The sequence below is a fragment of the Pleurodeles waltl genome, chromosome 1_1 (genome assembly GCF_031143425.1).
Source record: "Pleurodeles waltl isolate 20211129_DDA chromosome 1_1, aPleWal1.hap1.20221129, whole genome shotgun sequence".
NCBI classification, from domain to species: domain Eukaryota; kingdom Metazoa; phylum Chordata; class Amphibia; order Caudata; family Salamandridae; genus Pleurodeles; species Pleurodeles waltl.
This window is the reverse complement of record NC_090436.1, coordinates 54,497,737-54,522,519: the sequence shown is the minus strand read 5'-3', so window position 1 is coordinate 54,522,519 and position 24,783 is coordinate 54,497,737. Positions and strand designations below refer to the sequence as shown.

At 51.8% G+C, this 24,783-nt stretch overlaps 1 protein-coding gene across 1 annotated transcript in view; it reads left to right on the top strand.

The window, feature by feature from the left end:
- Positions 1-24,783, top strand: part of LOC138290833 (uncharacterized) — a 322,008-nt gene that overhangs the window by 128,729 nt on the left and 168,496 nt on the right. Inside the window, exon 5 of the mRNA XM_069230277.1 lies at positions 23,374-23,562. Within this exon, the coding sequence (XP_069086378.1) occupies positions 23,374-23,562 (189 nt within the window). The remainder of the gene's footprint in view (positions 1-23,373; positions 23,563-24,783) is intronic.

The window sequence follows — 24,783 nt, the reverse complement described above, 5'->3', positions numbered from 1 at the left end:
GTTTACCCGGATGAGGTTGAGGGACAATATGCAGGAAATAGAACATTTTGCCCAAAACATGGATAACAAGTTGGAAGGACTGAAAGACGGCTGGAGGGGGTTCAACAAACCTTGGATACATCTGTAATAAGATATTAATAGAAGTCCATGAGCCTTGTTTCACAGGGGAAAATGGAACAATATTAATAGGTTTTTCGACAGGGGTTCAGTGTTTAATGTGAGCTGGTAAGTGGAGGTGGGGGCCCACCAGCACTTATTTCTGGGTACCAGCACGTACTTCTCGGCGCCGGCACTTATTTTCTCTCATCAGACTTTGATCCAAAACAAGAGAGGGAAAAACACAATATGGAGCAAGAAGGGGGAATTGAAAGACAGAAAACAAGTGAGAAAGGGAGACAAAAACGTCCAGGAGTGAGTTTGAGGGGCAGAGAAGGTCCGGTGATGGATTAAAGTTGCATGGGGGGATCAAGACAACACAGCCTTGGTATTCAGCACCACGTCCTTTTTCAGCACAGGTGGCATCTTCTGAGCAAATGTTTGAGATCGATATTTATTATTTCACAAATGAAGCACTGCATGGGTGTTTCAGTTCTCCTGCAAGGAAGCTTGGCTTGGAGAGTCTTTCTAAAGATTTTTCAGAAGATTTGGCAAATAATAAATTGAGTTGATGAAAAAGGACAAGCTTTTAACACGTCTTTACTGAGCAGGTTCTATTGGTCTCGTTGATTCACGCACCTTTCTACGGCTCATTTGCACTTTTACATAACTTTTACATGTTGCTTGTCCAATTTGTGCTTTGCTTTTTTATGGCCCTGTAGAACTACACATTCCTGCCCGCCAATTTAATTTCTTGCGCTGCCCTACAACCCCCTAGCAACGCCATGGATTCACTGTTTTTACAAGCAGTCAGGCCTAACCTGGAGTCAATGTGTAAAGCGTTTGCACAACACACACAACACACATGACGCAATATGTACACCACAAAGTAAACACAACACTGAGCTATGTAGAAATAAACTGTATTGCACAAAACATAATTAGACCAAACATTACATGTCAGAAATACCCTGCTACTTTAGAAGTTGTTAAAATGTTGCACATGTTACTAATACTCTGCAAGAATATGCAGTAGTCACATTAGAACACGTAAGTACTCAGGATTCTGCAACATAAGCAGTAGTCAGGTCTGACATTATAAAAGAAATGCACTTGTCATGGAAATATAATAAATGCTTATATTAAGAGCATTAGAAAACCTATGGCAAGTCATAAAACACATATAAGCATGTCAGGCCCATAAAAGGAACATCAGCATATATATGTCACACCATGTAGAAAAACAATAGTATAACAATTCCAGCAAATCCATAATAGGAATATCAGGAAAAAGTATGGTCCCTAAGAAGAGTACCTGTTTTCGATGAGGTGGGCACTTCCAGTGCCAAGATGCAGACAAGCGGGGGCCCCTGGCACTCCTCTGCGCAAAAAAACGGGGGCCTGAGGCTCATGAGAGGAGAGAAGGGGTGGGAGGCATGCACCCCCCTCCTGTTTTTTATCTCAGGCCCCTCCTGGGGCTCACAATCTCTGGGGGGGGCCTCCTGGGCCTCAAATGGCTCTCAGAGGAGGGGGGCCAAAGCCGGAAACATTTATCGCGGCCTGGCAGGGCAGGTGACCTTGGATGAGGCTTCCACCCAGCACGCCCTTCTAATACAAAAAAATGCTCTCGGCTCCCAGGGGACAGGGGGATCCTCCGATGAGGCATCCTTCCCCCCTGCTTGTCCTGCGCCAGAAGACACCACGGGCCCGGTGGGGCAGGGAGCCTCTGAGGAGGCTTCTTTCCCTGCCTGGCTCCAAACAACAGGGCTACCAGGCCCCAACGACAGGCCAGCACAATGGATGCAGGTGGTGGCAGATCCTCCTAGTGACCCAGCAAGTCACAGGTCAGCACAACAGCAGCCGCCCAAGGTGGGTCCTGGTGAGTCCATTCAGCAGCGTCCTGTGTCCAGTTTCAAGTACGTCTCTTCAAGTCTTCATATCTCCGTTGTGGGGAAAAATCCCCTGTACTTATACTCAGTTCTGCAAAGCATTTTCAATTGGGAGGAGAGGGGGTTTCAACCAGTTACAACTGTTTCTAGGAGCATCCCCTCTCTCCATCAGCACAGGCTCCAAACATCATTTGGGGGTAAACAACCCTATTGTGTGAGGTCAGGGCACAGCCTTTACAAATGCAGGTGTGCCCCGCCTCTCCCTTCTCTCAGTCCAGGAAGACTATTCAGTATGTAGATGCACCTCTATGACACCTCCACCCTCCCTGTGTACAGGCTGTCTGAAAAGTATGCCCAAAGCCCAAATGTCACTCTGTCCAGATGTGGATTGGAGTCAAGCTGTAAAACACCAGAGTCATAAACACAGATAAATGCTCACTTTCTAGAAGTGGCATTTCTGTAATGATAATAAAACATTTACCTACACCAGTAAGCAGCATTTCTCACTACCATTACAACCACACCAAACATGCCTATGCTACCCTTCATAAATCAGACAATACCCCTTACACATAAGGCATGGAATTTCCAATGCAATCATATGAGAAGGCAGCTCTCACAGCAGTGAGAAACCAAATAGGCTGTTTGTCACTACCAGGACAGGCCACATTACTAGGCACATGTCCTGCCTTCTATTTACATGGCACCCTGCCCATAGGGGTAGCTAGGGCCTACCTTAGGGGTGACTTACATGTAGTAAAAGGGGAGTTCTAGGCCTGGTAAGTAAATTTAGATGCCAGGTCCCTGTGGCAGAAAACTGTGCACACAGGCCCTGCGCTAGCAGACCTGAGACAGGTTTGAAAGGCTACATCAGTGGGTGGCGCAAGCAGCACTGCAGGCCCACTAGTAGAAATTCATTTATAGGCCATGGATATAGAGATACCACTTTACAAGGGACTTGTACATAAATTAAATATGCCAATTAGGTATAAGTAATCATACCAAGTTTACAAGGGACATGCACTTTAGCACTGAGTATCAGTGAAAAAGTGCTCAGAGTCATAACGTCAGCCAACAAGAGTCACAAAAATAAGGAGGAAAAAGGCAAAAAGTTTGGGAAATGACCCTGTAAAAGGGACAGGTCCAACAGCCACCATGTGGCAGAACAACATAAGTGCCGGTTGTAGGAAGTGTGTAGTGGGTACCCAAGGTACTTACACCTTATACCAGGTCCAGGTATCCCCTCCTAGTGAAGTGTAGGCAGTGTCTAGAGGCCAGGCTCTCTAGAGGTAGCTGTGGATGAGCAGCCAAAGCCTATCTAGGAGACATGCAAAGTTCATGTAAAACCACTGTAGTCACACAGCACTTAAACACATGAAAGAAAACACTTAGGGCCTCATTATGACCCTGGCGGGCGGCGGAGGCCGCCCGCCAGGATCCCGCCCTCCAAATTACCACGCCGCGGTCAAAAGACCGCGGCGGGTATTACGAGTTTTCCCCTGGGCTGGCGGGCGGTTCCAGTAAAACCGCCCGCCAGCCCAGGGGAAAACGACCTTCCCACGAGGATGCCGGCTCGTAATCGAGCCGGCGGAGTGGGAAGGTGCGACGGGTGCAGTGGCACCCGTCGCGTATTTCAGTGTCTGCAAGGCAGACACTGAAATACTTTTCGGGGCCCTCTTACGGGGGCACCGCGACCCCCCCTACCGCCATCCTGTTCATGGCGGCTTTCCCGCCATGAACTGGATGGCGGTAGGGGGGGTCAGAATCCTCATGGCTGCGGAGCGCGCTCCGCAGCCATGGAGGATTCCAAAGAGCAGCGGAAAGTCAGCGGGAGACCGCTGACTTTCCGCTTCTGACCGCGGCTGAACCGCCGCGGTCAGAATGCTCATTGGAGCACCGCCAGCCTGTTGGCGGTGCTCCCGTGGTCGGTCGCCGGCCGCCAGGGTCAGAATGACCCTCTTAGTTGTACAAAAATAAAGGTACTTTATTTTTGTTACACAACACCACAAATCACTAGAAGGGCAACCCTCCAATAGGAGGCAAGTAATTAACAAAATATATACACTGGTCACCAGTAATAAGCATACATTTTTTTAGAAAACAGTACAAATAGCAATAACCAAGAGTAACCCTAGGGGAAGACCAAATCATATACTAAAAAAGGGATGCAAACAAAGGACCCCCACTTAGGTAAATGGACTATGTAGAGGGGAAACAGAGGTAAGTAACACAGTACCCCCCAGCGACCAGGAAATCAGGAGTAAATCACTGGAATTTCCCCAAACCACCCAAAAGGAGGAAAAAGAGGAAACTAAGACACCCAGACAAGACTGCATGAAACCAGCTGTGGATTCCTAGAGAAAAAGTCCTGTGGAGAGAGGGGACCAAGTCCAAGAGTCACAGTGGAGTCCAGGAGGAGTAGGAGCTACTACCCATCCAGCCGTACTTGCAAGAGTTGGTCCATGGTGATGAAGAACAGGTCAACACGGAAGCCCTGGAGCTGGAGAAGAGTTTCTGATGGATGCAGAAGATGTCACAAGCTGGAGTGAAGATTGCAGATGGGTGTTGGTGCAGGAATTCCATCAACAAGCCTTGGCAAAGGCAAACTCGCGGTTAGTGGAAAAGTGGTGCTGCTGTGGACCAGCAAGGCCCAGGAGGACTCAACCCAGGAGGGGGGAGTCACAGGGGACACTCAGCAACACAGAGAGTCCACAGGAGCAGAGGCAGCACCCACAAGAGTCCCACAGGATGCAGGACTGGGACACAGAAGTTCCAGAAGGATCCCACGCAGCACTACAGGAAGGGATCCCACGCAGCAGGAGAACCACACAGAGGGCTGTGTGTCACAGGAAAGAGTGCTCAGGACTGGAGCTATACATCATCTGAAGATCCCTTGGAGGAGATGCAGACAAGCCTTGGCATCTGCAAGAGACACAGTGGGCGGGGGGTACTGTCCTGCGTGGGAAGGCAAAGGCTTACCTCCACCAAAGTTGAACAGCTGGCAGAGAGGACTAAGACGACTACTCCGGACCACCACGTGTAATGCAGATTCCACACAGCGGAGATCCATGCAGCCAGTCTTCGTTGCAGCAAGTGCCTGCGGATGGAGGAGAGTGACTCCTTCACTCCAAGGGAGATTCCTTCTTCTTCTTGTGCAGGCTGAAGAGTTACTGTCTTCTGGAGATGCACAGCTGGGGAAATTTTCCAGTGCTGGCAGGAGCCGTGGAAACAAAGATGCAGAAGAGTCTTCTTCGTGATTTACAGCGTTGTTGGTTCCTGGAGGGTCCAGTCGCAGGTCCAGTGGCCAGAAGTCAAAGTAGAGGTTGCAGAAGAATCCTGCTGGAGTCTTGCAAGGCAAATCTGAGGACCCACCCCAGAGGAAGACCCTAAATAGCCCTGAAAGGTGGATTGGTAACCTAGCCAGGTGAGCACCTATCAGGAGAGGGCTCTGACGTCACCTGCCTGGCCTGGCCACTCATATGCTCCCAGAGTTCCCTGCCAACCTTGGAAACAAGATGGCAGAACCCAGGGACCCTCTGGGGGAGCTCTGAGCACCACCCCTAGGGTGGTGATGGACAGAGGAGTGGTCACTCCTCGTTCCATTGTCCAGTTTCACACCAGAGCAGGGACTGGGGGAAGTGAACCAGTGTGTACTAGTTTATGCATGGAGGGCACCAAGGGCCAGATGTAGCAAAAATCCAATATGCGAGTTGAAAATTGCGAGTCCTTCCGACTCGCAATTTCCAACTCGCAAATTGGTATGCAGAACGGTGTCTCAGACACCGTCTGCAAGTCGGTATGGGGTCGCAAAGACCCACCTCATTAATATTAATATATATATATGCGGCCCCATACCGACTATGGGCCTCCATGTTCGTGACTGCTTTTAAATAAAGCAGTTTTTTTTTTTTTAAGTGTAGCCCATTTTCCTTAAAGGAAAACGAGCTGCACTTAAAAAAAAATCCGAAACCTTTAGTTTCGGTATTTTTTCAGCGCAGGTAGTGGTCCCTTGGACCACTACCTGCCCTGAAAAAATAATTTGTGGTCCATTCACAAAGGGGAAGTGGTCCCATGGGGACCCCTTCCAATTTGCGTGTGGGTTACCATCCACTTCAAGTGGATGGTAACTGCGACACCATTTGCGACCGCATATGCGGTCGCAAACGGTATTGCATACCACTGCGAATCGCAAATAGGAAGGGAACACCCCTTCGCATTTGCGATTCTGAAATGCATTTTGCGAGTCGGTCCGACTCGCAAAATGCATTTCTGCATTGGAAACACACATTTGCGAGTCGCAAACGGCAAATTTTGCCGTTTGCGAGTCGCAAAGTGTTTCCTGCATCGGGCCCCAAGTGTGCCCTTCAAAGCAAAGCCATTGGCTTGGGGAGGCTACCCCTTCCAAGCCAGTCACACCTATTTCCAAAGGGAGAGGGTGTTACCTCCCTCTCCCTAAGGAAATCCTTTGTTCTGCCTTCCTGGGCTTGATCAGATCAAGTAGCAGGAGGGCAGAAACCTGTCTGAGGGATGGCAGCAGCTTGGGCTGCCTGGAAAACCTTGTAAGACTGGTGGTAGCAATGCTGGGGGTCCGCTAAGGAGCCCCTAGAGTGCATGGAATCATACTTCCAGTACTTGCAACAGTATTGGGGTATGATTCTGACATGTTTGATTCCAAACATGCCTAGGTTCAGAGTTACAATTATGTAGCTGGTCATAGGTAAGGACCTATGTCCAGTACATTCATAAAATAGCGTCCCTGCACTCACGAAATCCAGGAAAATTGAGCTGAAGTTCATAGGGGCATCTCTGCTAATGCAGGGGTGCTCTCACACACAGGTGCTTGCACCCTGCCCTCTGGGCTAGGAGGGCCTGCGATAGGGGTGACTTACAGTCACCTGGTGCAGTGACCTGGTAATGCGCCCTTTCACACAAGCTGCAATGGCAGGCCTGCAGAACACTTTGCCTGGGCTCCCTGTGCGTGGCATAATACATGCTGCGGCCTGTTAGATCTTGTGACATGTCAAGTGACAATCTAAGTCTATGTATTTGTATTATCATTGTACTGCTTCTGACAAGCTATGGAATATAGAATGTGTCCGGAGGGGGGATTCCATGATGAGGAAGCTGGGACAGTTGGCGGAGGCTGCGATCAGGGGTCCTTGTTGGTGACTGAATAAACAGCTTGAACCTATTTCCAAGGAGTGCTCTTTACTTTCTGGAAAACAGCCCATAGGGATCCTGTGGTATCCCAATGCCCTGGGTACCTAGGCACCATATACTAGGGACTTGCATGGGGGTACCAGTATGCCAAATGTGGTGATGAAAAATGGTACAAGTTACCACAGTTTGTAGGAGAGAGCATAACCACTGTGGTCCTGGTTAGCAGGATCCCAGTGGACACAGTCAATCACACTGACAACAGGCAGAAAATGGGGGTAACCATGCCAAGAAAGAGGGCACTTTCCTACACCTGTGCTGAAACTTAAGTGTTGATGCTGAGCATCAGAAACCAATGGCTCAAACTAAGCACTGGGCCAGATTCATCAAGTTTTCAAGACAACCTGCTGCGCTGCGCTATTTGAAAGGGAGAGAGTAGAAATGTGCTATATTTACCTATTTGATAGCGCGTCATTAGTGGAGGAGGCGGCGGTGGACCCACACGGGGCAGGAGCCCTTTAAAAACTGCTACGTGCTCCAGCAACCGCGGGTAGCGCGTCATTAGTGGAGGCGGCGGCACCACACGGGGCAGGAGCCCTTTAAAAACTGCTACGCGCTCCCGCAACCGCGGGTAGCGCGTCATTAGTAGAGGCGGCGGCACCACACGGGGCAGGAGCCCTTTAAAAACTGCTACGCGCTCCCGCAACCGGGTCAAGGGTGGGCCCGTCCTGCGCCTGTCATCGCCCGTTAGAGGCTGGGCCACCCCTCTTTCATCTGCAGTGAAGGGTGACTATTTATACATTTATTATATATTGGGGATAATTTTGGAGCCTTCTTAGTGGATCTAGTGGGTTTCTAATATTTTAAATTTTTTTGTCTGTTTTGTTTGTTATTTTGTTATTGAAGCATTTTGTTAAAATGGGCAGGAAAAGAGGTCCGTTGACTGGGCCCATGGGAGGGGGTGGTGGCGGCAGTAGACAGGGAAGTGGCACCACCACATTGGACTCCTTCCTTGCAAGAGCTGTCGGGGTCGTAACAAAGGAGATTGATCTGGCAGAAAGGAGGTTATCCATGGAACTGGAGGACTGGCGTCTGGCCCCAATAGATAGTGGTCCTCGTGAGGTTGTGGATGTGGAGGTGACTTATCCGGGGGGAGACCAAGGTACTGTTATGGTTGATGTTGAACCTGCTCAAATTGAGCTAATAGAGACTACAGAGGGTTCTGGTGGCCAAGGCCCTTCCAGAAGAAGCAAAAGACTTTTATTATCTTCTCCCCCGGCCTGCCCCCTGGATAAATGTAGCCCCCGAGGAAAAAAAAGGTCTTAAAGAAATCGATTCCCAAGTCGAAAACATCCCCCTTGGAACTTCCTAAGGGTACGAGTAATGACCCTGCACCTTGCCAGCAGCTGGGTTGTGATGTTACTATTTTACTGTCAAAATTTTGTGAAATGATCCAGGAGATTTTATCCCCCGTTGTGGCGAAACTATCGGCCATAGAAAAGGCAGTTTCTCTGATATCTGTGCAAGGAAGTCAGGGGAGGCATTGTGTAGGTGGATGTGTGGCCCCGACCAGGCGATCCCATCCTTGTGAGGAGTTGCTCCTGCCGGAGGGCGTTGCAGGGCCATTGGGGCCTCTGGGAAAATCATCTCAGCTATTGGTTAATTCTGGAAATTCTGGGGGCCAGGGCGCTCATGTTGAGGTTGCGCCGGCTGCACCGACTTCTATATTAAGGGCAGATAGGACTGTCAATAGGCCTAGCTGTAGTAGGCAGCCTGATCCTGAAATTGTGGTAGCGGGGGGCTGACCAACAGCTGGTTGGGAATAATAATCTGAATCTCCCGACGGCCAGGCCTGCATTGACCTGTTTGGATCTCCCCCCAGCTTGTGCCCCCTATGTGGTGGTATTGACGAATGTACCTGCTCTTGCCCCTGGGGTAACTGAGTCCACGGCCCAACTCACAAACAAGGCTGGATATTGGTTGAGTAAGAACTGTGATTTCTCATGTAAGGATTTCAATGATATTCTGTTTGCCAGAAGAATTGGATGGGTTGGGCCCAAAAATAGGGTGGGGGATGAAGGTTGTGTTATTATAAATGTTAGATACCCAGCCCTGAGTCAAAGGCTCCTTTCTACCTACCGCCCTGCTGTTTTTAGACCTGGTACAATTGGTATGGTCCCTTTGGGTTATTTTTATGACCACATGCGATTGAGTGCGGGGGTGTTTCCAGGTTCTGGTAGGTTTCCCCCCCTGGGTCAGAATAATCACCAGGCAACCAGCAGAAGAACTGTCACTAACAGTAATTTATTCTTGGAAGGGGTGGACTGACAATGCGCCAAGACCCTGGCTATACGGGAAGAGGTGCCCCTACAGTGTAAACTTATCTCATGGAATATTGCGGGCTATGATGCCAAGTTATCTGATCAGGCGTGGATTAGGTGTGTGACTAATTTTGATGTGATCATACTTCAGGAAACCTGGTCAGAGGGGTTGTCTGTGTGGGATGGGTATAACAGATTTGCAATTCCAGCTGTGAAGTCTCTTGGTGGCCGCTCAAAAGGTGGCTTGGTTACCCTAATCCGCCTCTCTAAGATAGTGGGTGCTTTTCAAATTAACTGCAATCACCAAGGTATATTGCTGGTATGGGTAATTTTCTCTAATAATTTATAATATTTTACTGGTTAACTTTTATAACTCTGTGTGGGATATGGGATGCCAAATTGGGGCCCTGTTTTCCGTTCTTCAGGTTTTGAAATACAGAATGGAGGAGATGGGGTTAGAATTCTGTGCTATTGTCTCTGGAGACTTTAATGCTAAGATGGGGAGGCTCAGTACTGTGGTTAATCCCTTTATTTTTGACTGCGAGGATTATTCAGTGGATGGCCTGCAGGATTCCAGAGGCAGGGTTCTAATCAAGGAACTCAGGAAGATGGGCCTTCTGAATGTGTGTGATATAGAAGCTGTAGGCACTCATCAACTCCCAACCTATGTGGGAAGAGGATCTGACTCCACTATTGACTATGGCCCTCATTCTGACCCTGGTGGTCGGTGATAATGCGGCGGCCAAGCCGCCAACAGGCCGGCGGTCCAAAATATGCAATTCTGACCCTGGCGGGAACCGCCAACACAGCCCGCCGCATTAACACTCCGCCCGCCACGGCGGAACAAACAAACAGCGCGGCGGTCCCCGCCAACAGCCAGGCGGCAGACAATGTACCGCCCACCCTATCACGACCCACCAATCCGCCACCTTTTCCGGGGCAGGAGCACCGCCGATAAAAACACGGCGGAAACAGACTACGAACGGGAAAACGCTCACCTCTACGCACTCCACGCGAGATTCCGGCAGTATGGAACCCGAGTTGCAGGTCATCCCCGCACTCCTATACCTGCTCCTGTACCAGGAGCACGCCCGGCGGCGCGGAAGACATCGGTGAGTACTGCACCTACGACACAGGGGAGGGAAAAGAGTACCGGCACACACCCACCCACCCACACCCACTACAACACACACATCAATGCATTCCCACAGATCACTGTCACAACCCACAAACCCCCCCCTCCGAAATAATGCAAAGACCAAAAGAAGAGATCATAAACGGGCAGATATATTGAAATATGGACACCAGTAATCCCAATAAATAAATAAACTATGTACAAAATATATACAGCTACTAAATGTAGTCCAACCACTGTCCGTGGACCACAGGGGTCCTGTGCAAAGGGGCAAGGCCCAGTCCCACGACAAGAACTCCACGGAGAGAACACTGCAGGGGCATCAGAAAGAAAATAGGACAGGCACCTCAGGGGGAAGGGAAGGGGGGGCACCTCAGCCACTTGAGTACACGACGCCAGATCCACGAGGGGACTCCATGACCACTGGCCCATCCTGGGGAGAGCAAAGCCACAGTCCATACAGTCCATACAGTGGGTGGCCTGCCCACTGGGCCATCCTGGGAGAGCAAAGCCACAGTCCATACAGTCCATACAGTGGGTGGCCTGCCCACTGGCCCATCCTGGGGAGAGCAAAGCCACAGTCCATACAGTCCATACAGTGGGTGGCCTGCCCACTGGGCCATCCTGGGGAGAGCAAAGCCACAGTCCAAACAGTCCATAACAGACTCCACTGCCACTGGAGGAGGCATGTTGGCCAGAGGACATCCTGCAGCCCTGCCCGAGACAGATCCTGCCCTGCCACGTCTGCCAAAGGGCCAGCGGTTCTTGCCTTGAAGGGCCCAGTTCAGCGCTTCTTGCCTTGAAGGGCCCAGTTCAGCGCTTCTTGCCGTGAAGGGCCCAGTTCAGCGGGTCTTGCCTTGAAGGGCCCAGTTCAGCGCTTCTTGCCTTGAAGGGCCCAGTTCAGCGGGTCTTGCCTTGAAGGGCCCAGTTCAGCGGTTCTTGAGACGGCGGTCCCCAGCGGAGCGGTGCTTGAGACGGCGGGGCCCAGTTCAGCGGTGCTTGAGACGGCGGGGCCCAGTTCAGCGGTTCTTGAGACGGCGGTCCCCAGCGGAGCGGTGCTGGAGACGGCGGGCCCAGTTCAGCGGTTCTTGAGACGGCGGTCCCCAGCGGAGCTGTGCTGGAGACGGCGGGGCCCAGTTCAGCGGTGCTTGAGACGGCGGGGCCCAGTTCAGCGGTTCTTGAGACGGCGGGGCCCAGTTCAGCGGTGCTTGAGACGGCGGGGCCCAGTTCAGCGGTGCTTGAGACGGCGGGGCCCAGTTCAGCGGTGCTTGAGACGGCGGGGCCCAGTTCAGCGGTTCTTGAGACGGCGGTCCCCAGCGGAGCGGTGCTGGAGACGGCGGGGCCCAGTTCAGCGGTGCTTGAGACGGCGGGGCCCAGTTCAGCGGTTCTTGAGACGGCGGGGCCCAGTTCAGCGGTTCTTGAGACGGCGGTCCCCAGCGGAGCGGTGCTGGAGACGGCGGGGCCCAGTTCAGCGGTGCTTGAGACGGCGGGGCCCAGTTCAGCGGTTCTTGAGACGGCGGGGCCCAGTTCAGCGGTTCTTGAGACGGCGGTCCCCAGCGGAGCGGTGCTGGAGACGGCGGGGCCCAGTTCAGCGGTGCTTGAGACGGCGGGGCCCAGTTCAGCGGTTCTTGAGACGGCGGGGCCCAGTTCAGCGGTTCTTGAGACGGCGGCCGGTCTATGGCCAACTGCTCATTGCCTGGTGGTGCCCTCCTGGGCAGCGGGGATGGTGCTCCTTCAATGCCCACCTGGGCTGTGGGTGGTGGGGCCCTCCTGGCCAGCTGGGCTGGGTCCTCCCTGGCCAGCGGCTATGGGGGTGGTGGGCTCCTCCTGGGCAGCAGGCCTGCAGCCTGACCTCTCCGACTTGCTGCCCTTGCCCTCCTTAGTCGGGAGTCTGTGGCCCTTTCCTCCCTTTGGAGCTGTGGCTGGTGACTGTGTCTGGGTGGTGTCCGGGGGGGATGTAGAAGCCGGGCTCCTGCGGCGCCCCTTCCGCTTTCTGCTCCTCTTCCCAGGGGGTGGGCTGGCTGTCCCCTTGCTGCTGGGCGAAGATCCAGACATGCGGGCTGGTGGGCTCCAATACCCCTGCACCCTTGTCAAGGGGGCTGCAGGGCTGGTGGTGGCTGAGGTGCTCTTCTTACCCCGACGAGAAGGAGGGGGGGGCTCAGGGTCAGGAAAGAAGTTAGCAGTGGCGAGGAAGAGTTTCTTGGGACAATGGAGAGTGGTAGGTACAGTGGGAATGGGAGTGGAGGGAGAGGATGTGGTTGTAGGTGAGTCACGTTTGCTGTCTTTGGGTGCAGGTGCAGGAGGGATAGGCTGTCGTGAGGTGGATGGCTGTTGGGTGGGTGGGTGGCTGCGTTTGTGTGGTGTGGAAGAGGGGGTGACAGACACAGTGGGAGAGGACACAGGGGACGTGTAAATGGCAGTGGGGGTGGTGACTGCACGTGTGCGGACTGGACTGGAGGGTGTGCTGGTGATGGAAACACTGGCTGATGGTGAGGTGAATGGAGGTGTGAGTGTAGACGTCACAGGGAGGGAGGAGGGATACGAGGAGGTGGGGGTCACAGAGGTGGTAGTGACTGTTGGCATGTCTGCATCGGAATGTTGCGTGTGTGAATGTCTGCGTGATCTGTGGTGCTTATGTTTGGATGAGCTTCTCTTGGGTGTTGAGGTGTGTGCAGGCTGGTCTGATGGTGTGGGTGGGACAGGCAGAGGAACAGGAGACTGGGAGGAGGGAGTTAGTAGAGGGAGGCAGGAGACAGGGACAATGGCTGCCGTCAGTGCTGAGGCCAGAGCCTGGAACGATCGCTGATGGGCAGCCTGACCCGAATGAATGCCCTCCAGGTACGCATTGCTGCGATGAACCTCCCTCTCCACCCCCTGGATGGCATTCAAAAGGGTAGTCTGCCCAACAATGAGCGTCCTCACGAGGTCAATGAGCTCCGCACTGAGGGCAGCGGGGGTAACAGGGGCAGGGCCTGAGGTGCCTGGGGCGAAGGAGATGCCCGGCTTCCTGGCAGAGCGGGCACGGGGCGAACGCTGAGGGGCTGCTGGGAGGGCGGAGATGGTGCGCTGGGTGGCGGCTGTACCTGTAATGGCGGGGGGCACGGATGGTGCCACCCCCGCAAGGGAGCTCCCTTCCGAGGACGTGTCCGTGTCGCTGCAGGGTCCAGTCATCCCCGTTGTGGAGCTCCCCTCGCCCTCCGTCTCACTGGTCCAGTCAGACTCTGTGGCATGGCCCTCCTGGGCCATGTGAGATGCAGCTCCCTCCTGCCCCGATGCCACTTCTCCTCCGCCTGATGATGCTGATGCACACAAGCACAGAAAGACAAACAAAAAGGGGGGGGAGAGAGAAATAAAGGGATATTGAGTACATGAATCTCCGGTACAGTTAGCGGACATGACAGACACAGATGCCCCCTGCACTAAGTTGCGCACTTGGGGTCCGCTACGCATTCCGTGGAACATGCCCTACACGCCTAGAGTTGACAACTGCACCCATGGATGACACGGCCCAGGGATGGCTGTACTGACACACTACTGAGGGTGGTGGCTGGGGACACAGGGGCTTACGGGGGTGCCCAGCCTACAGATATCGCCCTGGCCTAGGGGGACCCACAGCCCTCCTCCCCCACCCAGACACCTCCACTGCGCGACAACAGAGTAGATAATGCTTGGACTCACCCCCTTGTGTCTGCTGTGCTGCTCTCACGCGCCCATCCAAATCAGGGTAGGCCACCGCCAGGATCCGGAACATCAGGGGGGTCAGTTGACGGCAGGCACCCCGCCTACGTTGGGAGGCCATCCCCAGCAGAGACTCAGCGGTCTTCTTGGTCCCGCGGCGGATGTCCTCCCACCTCTTGCGGCAGTGGGTGCCCCGTCGATGGTGGACCCCCAGGGTCCGGACTTCCTTGGCGATGGCACGCCAAATCCCGATCTTCTCATGGGCGCGGACCTATGTGACACGTACAGGGAGGGAGAAATACCACGTTCAAGTTTGTCTGCATTTTCGTTGCCAGTGGCCCAACGCCCCCATCCCCGCCAGGCCCCCCGCCATGCCCCCCGCCAGCCCCAACATGCCACCCATCCCCGCCAGGCCCCCCGCCATGCCCCCCGCCAGCCCCAACATGCCCCCCATCCCCGCCAGGCCCCCCGCCAGGCCCCCCGCCAGGCCCAACATGCCCCCCATCCCCGCCAGGCCCCCCGCCATGCCCCCCGCCAGCCCCAACATGCCCCCCATCCCCGCCAGGCCCTCCGCCATGCCCCCGCCAGGCCCAACATGCCCCCCATCCCCGCCATGCCCCCCGCCAGGCCCAACATGCCCCCCATCCCCGCCAGGCCCCCCGCCAGCCCCAACATGCCCCCCATCCCCGCCAGGCCCCCCGCCATGCCCCCCGCCAGCCCCAACATGCCCCCCATCCCCGACAAGCCCCCCGCCATGACCCCCGCCAGGCCCCCCGCCAGGCCCCCAAGCCAGCCAGTGGCCCCAAATCCATATTGAATTAAACTCACTTGTTGGTCTGGAGGACCGTAGAGTAGCGCATACTGGGGGAGGACCCCATCCACAAGTTTCTCCAACTCCTCTCCAGTGAAGGCAGGGGCCCTATCCCCAGTCGCAGCAGCCATTGTCCCTTCCAGACCGAGGTCACAGCAACACTTGCAGTATAGGTCCTCTCCTGTGAAAGTTCAAGTCGCAAGTGGATAAGTAGATAGAAAATGGCGGTCACGTCCGCGGCGGTGCGTACCGCGGCGGTGCGTACCGCCACCGCCGGCGCCCTTCGCCATTGGCTCCTGAAACCCATAGGCTTCAATGTTAACCAATGCGGCTTCGCGCCGCGGTCTTCGACCGCTGACCGCCGCGGTGTGCCACGCCAGCGCATTGACCTCACATCCCATTGTCACACTTCACAGGTCAGACAGCCGCCATTTCGAGGGTCCACATGGCTCAATTTCAACTGCGTCACACAGGCCTAGGCCTTGCATAGCCACTCAGACACGCCATTCACTGCATAGAGAATCGTTTACTGTGCTAGCTGTGAGTACGTACCTGTGGGTTGCTTGACTGTGTGCTCCATGTTGTCCTTCCTAGGCACCGTCCGCTGGGTTTGGCGAGGAGACGGATGAATCCTCGCGTGTACCGACCGCTGGTGGACCTGTCGACAATGGAAGAACGCCACATTATCCTGACCTACCGTCTTGACCGTGCCACTATACATGAACTGTGTGCCCAGCTGGAGCCCGACCTGATGTCCCCCATCCGCCAACCCACAGGGATTCCCCCTCTGGTGCAGGTCCTGTCAGTACTCCATTTCTTGGCAAGTGGGTCATTTCAGACAACAGTGGGAATTGCTTCTGGGATGTCTCAGCCCATGTTTTCGAAGGTGTTATCCAGAGTGTTGTCTGCCCTGATGAAATACGTGAGGAGCTACATCATTTTCCCTGAGGTGGGCGAATTGGCTACAGTGAAGGGTGATTTCTACACCCTTGGACATATTCCCAACGTCATTGGTGCCATTGATGGGACCCATGTGGCTTTGGTTCCCCCAAGAGACAGGGAGCAGGTGTACAGGAACAGAAAGAGTTACCATTCCATGAACATCCAGGTGGTGTGTTTGGCTGACCAGTACATCTTGCATGTAAATGCCAAATTCCCAGGGTCAGTGCATGACGCCTACATCCTGAGGAATAGCAGCATCCCTTACGTGATGGAACAGCTAGAGAGACACCGTGTATGGCTATTGGGGGACTCTGGGTACCCCAACCTGTCGTGGCTACTGACCCCAGTAAGGAATCCCCGAACCAGGGCAGAGGAACGGTACAATGAGGGCCATGGGCGTACTAGGAGGGTGATCGAACGCACCTTTGGCCTCCTAAAGGCCAGGTTTAGGTGCCTGCATATGACAGGTGGATCCCTAATGTACTCACCTAAGAAGGTGTGTCACATCATCGTGGCCTGCTGCATGCTTCACAACCTGGCTTTGCGCCGCCAGGTGCCTTTCCTGAAGGAGGATGGTCGAGACGGTGGTGTTGTGGCAGCGGTGGAACCTGTGGAGAGTGACGAGGAGGAAGACGACGGGGCTGAAACAGACAACAGGGACAGAATCATTGAACAGTACTTTCAATAGGACACAGGTAACAATTCAAAGATAATTTAGTAAATCTGAACTACTCTCCTGCATCTCTGCTGCCTGTCTATTTGCCCCAGTGTATGATGTGGCTTTTCCCTCCCTATTTCAGATCTGGGGTCCCCACTACGAGTCCTGTGCTTCGTTTCCCCATGGACTACAGCTTTGTGGCAGCTGTTTGTTGACTTCACTATGTACAAGGACATATTTGCACTGTCATGTCAATTACAATATTTTGAAATCACAGCCAGACTCCAGATAGTTTTGTGCAAAATAGGTGTTTATTTCAGTGCTCAAAATGGGATGGGTGGTTTCAAGTGGGTGGGGGCTATGGTGAAGGAATGTCCATGGCAGAGTCCAGAGTAACAGTCACACAGGTGCATTGTCCATAGGCCTGTGGAGAGATGGAGCATGGGCAGTTCAAGGATGGACAGGGTGACAATGTGGGACAGTGGGATGACATCAGGTGGTATCCTTTGCTGGCGGGGGTCTTGACATCCTACTCTGTCTTCTTGCGAGATCTCAGGGCCCTCTTGTGGGGTGGTTCTTCTCCTGCAGGAGGTGGGGGTCTGGTGGGCTGCTGTTGTGCGGGGGCCTCCTGTCCACTAGCGCCGGCGGAGGTGGTTGGCTGTTCTTGGTCCAGGCTAGTGGCAGGGGCCCTTTGTTGTTGTTGAGTGTCCGTCCTGGTGTTGATGAGGTCCTGCAGCAGCCCTACCATGGTAACCAGGGTGGAGGTGAGGGCTCTGATGTCCTCCCTGTACCCCCGATAGTGTTCCTCCTGCAGTACCTGGATCTCCTGGAACCGGGCCAGTACCGTCGCCATCGTCTCCTGGGAGCGGTTGTATGCTCCCATGATGGTGGTGAGGGCCTCGTGGAGAGTGGGTTCCCTGGGCCCGTCCCCCCCCTGTCGCACAGCTGCCCTCCGAGTTGCCCTGTTTCCCTGGGCCTCTGCCCCCTGGCCGGTGTGCCCACTACCACTGCCCCCAGGTCCCTGTTGTTGTTGGGGTGGTGGGTTATCCTGGGTGCCCTGTAGTGGTAGACACACCGCAGATTGACGCGCCCTGGAGACAGAGGCATGGGCCCGCTGGGTGGGAGCTGTGCTGGTGTTCCCAGAGGGGTTTGGGTCTGTAGTGGCCTGTGCCTGTGTGAGGGGAACCGACTGTCCAGAGGTCCCCGATGGTCCGGGCTGGTCATCAGTGTCCAGGTCGACAGAGCTGCTGTCATCGCTGACGGCCTCTTGGGTGGGGGGTGTGGAGAATTCTGGGCCCTCCGCGGCGGTGTGTTGACGGTCGGGTCCTGCAGGGGTATAGAGGTATGGTTATAGTTTCAATGTGTGGCATATGGGTGTATCTGTGGGTTCCCGTGTCCCCAAGTGCTGGCATTCGTGTGTGGGGGCTTTGGTGAGGGTGGCTTGTGGGGGGGATGTGTATATGCATTGGGCATGCTTTGGTGATGGGTGTCCATGCTTAGTGGACGCATGCAGGCCTAGGTTTTGGGATGTGTGGGTTGTGATGGTGAGACATTGGCAGGGAATAGGTGTGCTGGGGGTGGGGGTGAGGATGGTGGTGGGGGTGAGGATGGTGGTGGGGGTGAGGATGGTGGTGGGGGTGAGGGTGGGGGTGAGGATGGGGGTGGGGGTGAGGGTGGGGTTCGAGGATGGGGGTGAGGGTTGGGGTATGATTTGGCATGCAGGTGGGGGGGAAGCAGTAGTGAAGCTTCAACTTACCAGTATCCATTCCTCCGCCGACTCCTGCGAGGCCGTCAGGATGCAGGATGTTCAAGACTTCCTCCTCCCATGTTGTAAATTGTGGGGGTTGAGGTGGGGGTCCTCCGCCAGTCTTCTGCACGGCGATGTTGTGCCTGGATACCATGGAACGCACCTTCCCCCGTAGGTCGTTCCATCGCTTCCTGATGTCTTCCCGATTTCTGGGGTGCTGTCCCACAGCGTTGACCCTGTCGACAATCCTCTGCCATAGCTCCGTCCTCCGGGCAATGCTGGTGTATTGGATCTGTGTGCCGAACAGCTGGGGCTCTACCCGAACGATTTCCTCCACCATGACCCTGAGTTCTTCGTCTGAGAAGCGGGGGTGTCTTTGGGGTGCCATGGGGTGGTGTGTATGATGTGTGGGGTGGAGTATGTGTAGTTAAGTGTGTTGAGTGTGGTGGTGTGTGTTGTTTTGTGTGTGGATATTGTGTGGGTGATGGTGTTGAGTGGCTGTGGCTGCTAGTTTGTGGATGGTGGTGTCTCCCTCTGGCCTTCTTTCTGAATTTTTGGTCGTAGGGGTTTGTGGGTGATGTGGGTGTGTGTTTTATATTGTATTGTGTGTGTGGGAGTGGTGTGTGTATGTGTATCAGGTGTGTGGAATTCAAATCGGCCAATGTGGCTGAGTTTTGTTCGTTTGTGTGTATTCTGACCGCGGCGGTGTGTCCCGCCAATGGAAAACCGCGTTTGAAAGACCGCCGCGTGGATTCGTGGGTCGTAATGGCATGGGCGTATTTCTGTTGGCGTGACGGTGGAGGTTTTGTCACCTCCACTTTTCCGCCGACCGCTGGTCTGGCGGTCTGTTGTGGCTGTCGGATTTTCGGAGGTTTGGCTGCTGCGGGTCAGAATGACCGTGGCGGGTTTCCGCGACCGTGGCGGGATTATGGAGGATTTCTGACCGGCGGTAGGCGCCTTTTACCGCCGAGGTCAGAATGACCACCTATATCTTTATGTCTCCACCTATGAAAGACCTGGTGACTGGGGGGGAGTTGCTGGGGGAGAGTTTCAGTGATCATAATCCCAGTATAGTATCCTTTAAACTCCCTGGGGCCCTTCGTAATTTAGGACGAGGTAGGCCGGTAGTAGTGGAGATAAAGGACCAGGGTAGGCGGCTTGGGTGGAAGCAAGTGGATTCCCTAAAAGTTGTAGAAAGGGTGGTGGGGAAAATGTACATTTATTTATGGACACACTCTTGACAGAGGCTCCTAATCCTAAAACTGTTATGAATGCAATAACAATAGTAAATGCAGCAGTGAGAGATTGCCTTTTTTCAGTAAGCAGCCAACCTAGTAAACGTAATTGTGGTTGGTATGATAAGATCTGCTATGTTGCAAGGGCAAACCTGAAGATGGCCACTAAGAAACATCCTAGAGATTGGGTCCTCGTAAAAGAAGCTAGAATGAAATATAAGAGGGCCCTGAGGGATAGCAAGATAAAACATAAAGATAACGCCTGGGAAGAGTTAGAACGTGCCATAGCTCTGAAGGATCCTGGCCTGTTTTGGAGAGTGGTAAATAGAGGTTCCTTTAGAACAGATACATCTGAGGGCCTTGGCTATAACATCGCCCCGGATGCATGGGTAATTCACTTTTTTAGTATTTTTGAGGGTTCTCCCGTAAGAAATAACTGGGAGAACGAGTATGAGATGGCTCCCAACCTAGCAATTAGGTTTTCGCTCCAGGAGGTTATGGATGCGATACAGAGTAGTGCGAGCAATAAAGCTCCGGGCCCGGATTCGATCCCTATGGACTTGTATAAAGCGAACCCCCAGTTATGGGCATCTGTTCTCTTAAATGTCCTTAATGCAGCAGTTACTGTGGGTATCCCTGCCTCTTGGAGACTGGCATGTATTGTCCCAGTGTTTAAAAAAAGCGACCGAAATGATCCTAAGTCCTACCACCCTATTTCTCTACTGGACTCTTCGGTGAAGATCCTGGGACGGATTATTTTAAGGCATCTGGAGTCCTGGATGATAGGGAATGATATCTTAAGCCGGAACCAGTATGGTTTTAGGGAAGGCCTTGGCACGCGAGATCAATGTCTCAACCTGCTGATGCTGATTGGCAAATACACGCAGGCTAGAAAAGGTACGCTCTATCTTGCTTTTATGGATCTTAGCTGTGCCTTTGATAAGGTGAACCGGTCTATATTATGGGAAAGATTAAATCAGCTAGGGCTGGATCCTAATATTGTAGAGTTGCTCCGATATCTACATTCTGGGACGGTTGCTAATGTGAGGGTGGGGTCGAATGGGGAATGCTCAGAGGCCTTGAAGCTTTCAAGGGGTGTGCGCCAGGGGTGTGTTCTGGCTCCTACTTTGTTCCTTCTATATACAAATGGATTGTCTCATTTTCTGATGAAACACTGTAGGGATGTTCCAAAGGTGAATGGTACTGATATCCCTGTGCTAACGTACGCGGATGACGCAGTCCTCATGGCCCGTACTATGAATGGTCTCCGGGAAATAGTTAGAGCTTATGCCTCCCTTATGTCAGCTTTGGGTTTAGAGGTCAATTTTAAGAAATCTCATTTTATGGTGTGTGGAAGACCCCTGAGTAGGGTGGGGGAGCTAAGGGTGGAGGATCAAATTATTAGTAGGGTCCATGAGTTTCCGTACCTAGGGATTATTTGTGATGAGAAAGGATCTTGGAAACCTTGTATTGCCAGAAGGGGTGCGCTTTTTCATGACAATGTAAAGAATATTCCCTGGGTGATGCACATAAGGAAGATGGCTCGTGATGTGGGGCGGCCTGACTTGGTTGATTATCCTGAAGGCCTGACCAGGTGTGATAAGAAATGGGCTAAGGAGAATTTTTTAAGAATCCAGAAGAACAGGAGGGAGGGGGAGGCCTTAGGGAAAAAATCGATCAGGGATTTCATTATGTTAAAGATGTGGGTAGGTCCTGAACGCTATCTCTTAGAGATAAAGGATGTGAGGGAAAGGTCTCTCATAACCCGTTTCCGTTTGGGGATCATTAGAAGTAATTTGTGTTTCCCGTTAGGTCAGTATGGGGACAAATGTATTAGACCCTGCCCCTGTGATGGGGTGTCCCAACAGACCTTGCCCCATTTTACTTTGTTTTGTGTTTTTTATGCACCATTCAGAAAACGTTTTTTATTACCTCTCCTAAGGCCCAAGGGTTTTGTGCAATATCGTCCTGCTTTTATGTGGCTGCAGATGGCCTCAGATGTATTGGTGTGGAAGGGGCTGGGATCATTCCTGAAGGGAGCTATTACTTGGCGTAACAATGTAGAGTTTTTAGAATGAATTTTTCTATTTTATTGTTTCTATGCATGTGGTTATATATGTTTTTATTCCTGATGGGTGTTCTTATTATTTATGGTTTTATTGCTAATTTTAACATATGTATTGGAGATTATTTATTGTAATGGATGATTTTTTTTCATACCGAATAAAAGTTATTATTATTATATGGTGCATTCATGCTCTTTGCCTGTGCTGGTGCAGAATCTGCTGCCTACCGCCAACACAGGCACCCTTGCACTATGGTGCAAAGGTGCCTGCAATGCAGTCAGGATTGTTTTTGTTCAGGAAGGGACACCTCATGCTGCAGAATGCAAATATTGCATTCTGGTACTTGTAGTTTTGATATTTTCATTGTAAATGCTATACAACATGTCCCTGAATACAAACAAAAACTAGACTTTAGTTCTCAGCATAGCAACTGACTTGTGCTTGTGAAAGGTGTTAATCAAAATGTCACACTTTAGTCATTCAAACTTCCTTCATGGGCATATTGAAAACACAGAAGTGTCACCAAAGTGCATACTGAAAACCTGATAGTAACTCACTCTTGCATACAACAAAATGACAATCTGTGAGAAGGGACTGGATCTATGGGTTTGCTAAAGCTGAAATAAATGTAATTATAGCCACTCCAATTTTAAAAAACACACAACTCGTATTGCCAGAGAGCATAATGCATGGAAAACCTGTGTTTCAATAAGATAAATGTTGATATTCTTTAGTTATTTAATGATGATTACAACTTGTTTAAAATTTAAGCTTAGAAATATGAAGTGGGATTTCAGTACATTTTATATCATTAAATGTTATTGACAGTGGAAGGATTCAATATAACATTGTGTCTGTGCTTGTTTGTTTGAATTAGTCACCGGTTTGGGAGCGGTAACTGCATTGCTGGATTAACCCACTTATAGTTCCTCCTGATTATTTTAGATGCAGTTTTGCTGTAACTTTATTCAGCTTCTCTCCTACTTTTTCTCAACGGCTGCTTTGGATTTCTTGGAGGTGCTGCTTTTATCAATTTGTATTTGTTGTTGAATTAATGATTTGTGCTCATGTGTGCATGTGCTATCCTATTATAGCCAAACGTGTTGACTTTGACAATGCTTGTTATAATATTTATGTGAATGTGAATAGAGCTTTATGGAAGAGCCATTGCAGTTCCTTTACTTTTAACAAAACACGGTGGATGCAGCAGGCAAGCCAGTCTTATTAGGAAATGCGTCGGTGCTGTCCCTTATTGAGTTCATATGTGAGGGCCCTTGCCCTGATCTGCCTCGGACTGGGCTTCACTGGTAGGGTTTGTGGGATCGGATTAGGTTCTTACGTCTAGATGCAGCTCTTCAGCTATTTATAAGAGGCCACTGGGGAAACTCCAGTCCCCCATTAGGTCTCAGGATGCGTGAAAAAGAATGAAAACCTTGAGATCTTGTAACTGTAGTATTCTGTGCCTGGTGAGTGCAGCGTGCTATTGACTGTAGGCCTAGAAGGGATCAAGCGCATAGAAGCTGCTGTCGGCTACTCTTCTGTAGGGAGCATCTGTCTGCAATCTGTGCACAGATGAGCACTCTTCTTGTGATTAGCTTATACCTCCTCAGGGCCTCTAATGTTTCTTTTGTTTTTCAGAGAGGTGCAAAACCCCAACGGCAGATGGGTCTCCTCTTACCCTATCTCCGTCAAGACAGTGGTACGATCGTGGACAGAAGGTACGAGTGACGTGCTCAGAGGGGTACCAGCCTTCAACATCTCAAATGGAGTGCAGACAGAAGGACCAGGGTTCTGCCAGTGAATGGGATGTCACGCCCACCTGCATCCGTAAGTGGGTCTTACCTTTCTGTTCACCTTCATTCTTTATTTAAGTCACCGATAAGAGTGAAATAGTGGGAGCAGTGTTAGCACACACTGTGACTGACACACTACACCTCCTCTGATAGGCTCATTTGAAGGGGTTTATGATTGGGCAATATTTGAAAAGATATGGTAGTCATAACAACAAAAGACTACAGGAACCTGCCATGGATTACAATCCAGTACTCCTTAAAATATTACAGGGCTACAAAACAAAAATAAATATTTGTAAATAAAATGAATTAATGAGAGACTTTTTGTATCTTCTGTAATAAAGTATCTTCAAATTGCCCTGCAGAGCTCAACAAAGTGTGAGTATAAAACAAACAAAAATACTTCCTGTGAAAGACTGGCAACACGAGAAATAGTGATAGAAATCAAATTCAACCACAAAAGGCCCCCCTTAGTAATAGAAATGATAAAAATACAATTGGCTGCTAACTGCTAAAAACTAAATTAAGAAATAAAAGACATCTTAGAAATTTAAATTTTACATCTGAATAAAATGTCTTTCATTTTTTTTGTAGCAGGGGTTTGGAGATATCTGGGTGTTCATGGGTCTGCAGGAGTCACCACCCCTCTTGGGGGTACTTTAGGCGAAGAGAGGGAACACATCCTAAGTCATGGAGAAAGGTACCGAAAACATCGCCCCCCTAAGGGAGTTTTTAAAGGGTTCCCTCCTAAGGTGTGCAGAGCCGAGGTGACCCCCTCCCTGCAGAATCCTCCATCTTGGTTTGGAGGACAGGGACCAATAGAGTTAGGTTTGTGGCCCCACTCCAAAGAGAGGGAGCAAAGGTAGGGTGTAGCCACCCTCAGGGACAGTAGCCATTGGCTACTGCCCTCTGACCCCTAAAATGCCCCTAAATGTAGTACTTAAGGGCTTCCCTGAGCCCAAGTCATCAGATTCCTGGTGACCTGATGAGAAGAAGAAGGAATGCATAGCTGAAACCCCAGCAGAGAAGAAAACAGCTGCTTTGGCTCCAGCTCTACCATCCTGTCTCCTGCTTTGAAGAACCTGCATAACAACAGCAACGCATCCAACGGGACCAGCAACCTCTGTCCGAGTACAGAGGACTGCCATGCACCCAGAAGGACCAAGAAATCCAGATGACAGCAGCACTGTCAACAAAATAACAACAGAAGACTCTGCTTCTAAGGATTCCCATCCTACTCCAAATATGTGAGTCC